This window comes from Cydia splendana, unplaced genomic scaffold (genome assembly GCF_910591565.1).
Source record: "Cydia splendana unplaced genomic scaffold, ilCydSple1.2 scaffold_135_ctg1, whole genome shotgun sequence".
Taxonomy (NCBI): domain Eukaryota; kingdom Metazoa; phylum Arthropoda; class Insecta; order Lepidoptera; family Tortricidae; genus Cydia; species Cydia splendana.
The window spans coordinates 24,918-28,112 of NW_026946856.1; the positions used below are offsets into that span (position 1 = coordinate 24,918).

The window sequence follows — 3,195 nt, forward strand, 5'->3', positions numbered from 1 at the left end:
TACGAGTCTGTCAGTGATGATAGGCGTTTCTGGCGGAAACGTGGCCTCAGTGACTCGGGTTCTGACTCTGAGGAGGCCACTGAGAATAAGAAGCAGTCCACGAGCCAATCAAAGAGAGGTCGCGGTCGTCCTCCTTCCACTGGGCATTACGTTGGACTTGCCAAAGCCAAAGAGGAGTATAACCGCGCCATGAGAGAGGAAATGCGTTTGAGGGCAGAAGAAGAAGTGGCTGGCATAAAGCTGCCCTTTTCTACTCGTAGTCAATCGGGCGGCCTAAGTTCTAGTTCGGTCCTGCCCTGTGCACAAGACAATCTTTCTGCGGCTGCGCTCTCTCAGCGAGTGCAGACAAACCTGGATGCAATATCCTTGGTTGCCAAAAACTCCGGCAATTTGAAAGGCACCTTTGTAAAGGCCCTGAAGGAGGCGGCAGTGTCAATCAAAGAGACATTTGAGTGCCTTTTGGAGCGCTCTACTTCAGAGGAGACGAGGCGTCTGCAGGCGCAAAACGATAGCCTGCGCGCTCAATTGACTGAACTCAAGGCTGAAATGGCCCAGCTGAGAGCAGACTTTCGGGACCAATTCAAGGTTCCAGTTCCGGTCTTGGCTCCGTTAAAACCAACGGAGAATACACAGTCAACTAGCAGCTCTAGCAAGGAGGATACAGGTACAGGGTCTCTCAATTTGGAAAACATGATGTGTGTGATGACCAAAAAGATTGGGCTGATGTTGGACGCGAGGCTGGGAGCCTTAGAGTTAGAGGGCAGGCTACTGCCAGCCCAACCGATGCGGCCCCCGCTGGCTGCCGACTTGAGGCGTCAAAATGAGAGGGTCACTTACCATACCCAGGAGCTTGAACTCGCTCCCGAGCTGGCTCCAAAACGAGGTCCTCCAAATTTGACGGTAGAACCTAAGAAGGGGCAAAAGAAGAGAAGGAATAAGAATAAGGCCACCCTTGCAGCAGCTGAAGCCACCGCGGCTCGCGCACGCTCATCATCTGTTCCTCGGTCTCTGCCTTCAGCCCCATTGGCCATGGATAAAGCATGGAATAAGGCAGTTGGAGGGAAGAAAAATAACAAGACGGTTAATTCTCGCTCTGCTATTCAATCGCAGCAGGGGAATGATGTGCAAGTTCAACACCAGGGGCAGGCTCCACCACGGTCGCAAAGACAAGAGGCTCGCAAACTGCGACCGCCCCGATCCTCTGCTGTGGTTTTGTCCTTACAACCGGAGGCTGAAGAGCAGGGAATCAGTTATAAGGATGTGTTAGCTACAGCTAAAGCAAAAGTAGATTTGGCGGATCTAGATATACAGTCGATCCGTTTTAAAGTTGCAGCTACAGGCGCCAGACTCCTGGAGATACCGGGGGCCTCCAGTGGGCCTAAGGCGGACAAACTCGCTGAGAAACTTTGTCAGCTGTTCAAATCCGAGATGGTCAAGGTGTCACGGCCTACAAAATGCGTGGAATTGCGAGTATCTGGCCTGGATGACTCAGTGTCTGTGGAGGACATCGCTGCGGCGATTGCGCAGGCCGGCGGTTGTGCGGTCCAGGAGGTCAGAGTGGGAGAAATTAAATCGGACCCCTGGAGCCTAGGTTCTGCGTGGGTTCGTTGTCCAGTCGCTGCGGCCAAAAAAGTGGCTGGAAAGGAGAGACTGCTGGTGGGCTGGGTGTCGGCGCAAGTCAAGTTGCTGGAAGCGCGCGCCCAAAGATGTTACCGGTGCTTGGAGTCGGGCCATGTTAGGGCGCAGTGTCCTTCTGAAATTGACAGGTCCGGTCTGAGCTACCGTTGTGGCCAGCCAGGTCACAAGGCGAGAGATTGCTCGGCGACGCCACACTGCACTGTCTGTGCAGTGCTGGGAAAAGACGCGAATCATAGGACAGGAAGCAAGAGCTGTACTGCCCCACCCAAGAGACCGAAGACAATGGCTGGCGATGGCTCCCGGGCCTCCTCGCAGCCTGTCCGCTCGTCCACTTCGACTGTGGACGGGACTCAGGGGGTTGCTGGTATGGATACAAATTAATATGGCCATCAAATTTCTTCAGACGAATCTTAACCACTGCGTTAGGGCTCAGGACCTCTTATTCCAGAGTATGGCGCAGTGGTCAATAAATATTGCAGTGGTAGCGGAGCCATACTCTGTTTCTGCTCAAGCGGGATGGGTTGGGGACCTGGATAAAACTGTGGCCCTGGTGTCGCGGGGCACTGCTGGCTCCCCACCTTTTCAAGGCGTCATAAAGGGTCATGGTTTTGTGGCGGCAACCTGCGGAAACATTGCAGTTGTTGGCGTCTACTTCTCTCCCAACGATAGTTTGGCGGATTTTGAACAGTTTCTCGTAACAGTGGGTGCTATTGTTAGGCAGTTGCACCCTACGCCTGTTTTAGTAGCCGGAGATTTCAATGCAAAGTCTAGGGCTTGGGGGCGTCCAGCAACGAATCCGAAAGGCGCAACTCTGGAGGAGTGGGCGGTCGCCACTGGCTTGGTGGTCATTAACCGGGGTTCAGAAAATACGTGCGTGCGGCAACAGGGTGGATCTATCGTGGACATTACATTTTCGAGTGCCTCCCTGGCGCGCCGTATTCAGGGCTGGGAGGTCATGGTGGGAGTGGAGACGCTGTCAGATCACCGGTACATTCGGTTTGATATTGACCCACTCATCTCAAACAACGCAAGGCTGAATGGCCCAGTCAGGACTGGCCCTAGGTGGGCGTTCACCAAACTTGACCGGGAACTTCTGAAAGAGGCAGCGATCGTAGAGACGTGGCTGCCTGTCCCAGATGAAGCTGTGGTGGTAGAGTCCGAAGCGTCCTAAATCCGGGAGGCCATGGTGCGAATTTGTGATGTGGCGATGCCTCGGGCCAAGTCTCTACCGCATAGACGATGCGTGTACTGGTGGACATCCGAGCTCGCGCAAATACGCAGCTCCTGTGTAGCTGCACGGCGTCGGTATATGCGTCAAAGAAGGCGCAGGCAGCGAGATGAAAACGAGGAACGCCGTTTATATGAGGCCTACAAGACGTCCAAACAGGAGTTTTCTGTGGCTATCGGACATGCAATTGAGGCGAGTCGTGCTGAATTCCTGGAGACCTTAAATAATGATCCGTGGGGAAGACCCTACAAACTCATCCGGAACAAGTTGCGCCCCTGGGCGCCTCCGCTGACTCAAACACTTCAGCCGGAGCTTGTTACGCGCGTAGT

General features: G+C 54.1%; 1 protein-coding gene across 1 annotated transcript; it reads left to right on the top strand.

The window, feature by feature from the left end:
• The first annotated feature begins 2,020 nt into the window (after window positions 1–2,020).
• LOC134805517 (uncharacterized) lies at window positions 2,021–2,809 on the top strand. Its single transcript, XM_063778806.1, has one exon. The coding sequence runs from the start codon at window positions 2,021–2,023 to the stop codon at window positions 2,807–2,809; it is 789 nt and encodes a 262-aa protein (XP_063634876.1).
• The last annotated feature ends 386 nt before the right edge of the window (window positions 2,810–3,195 follow it).

Bases quoted from the DNA above. Each gene is read 5' to 3' on its own strand.
- LOC134805517 (XM_063778806.1), top strand. From the start codon at position 2,021: ATGGCCATCAAATTTCTTCAGACGAATCTTAACCACTGCGTTAGGGCT.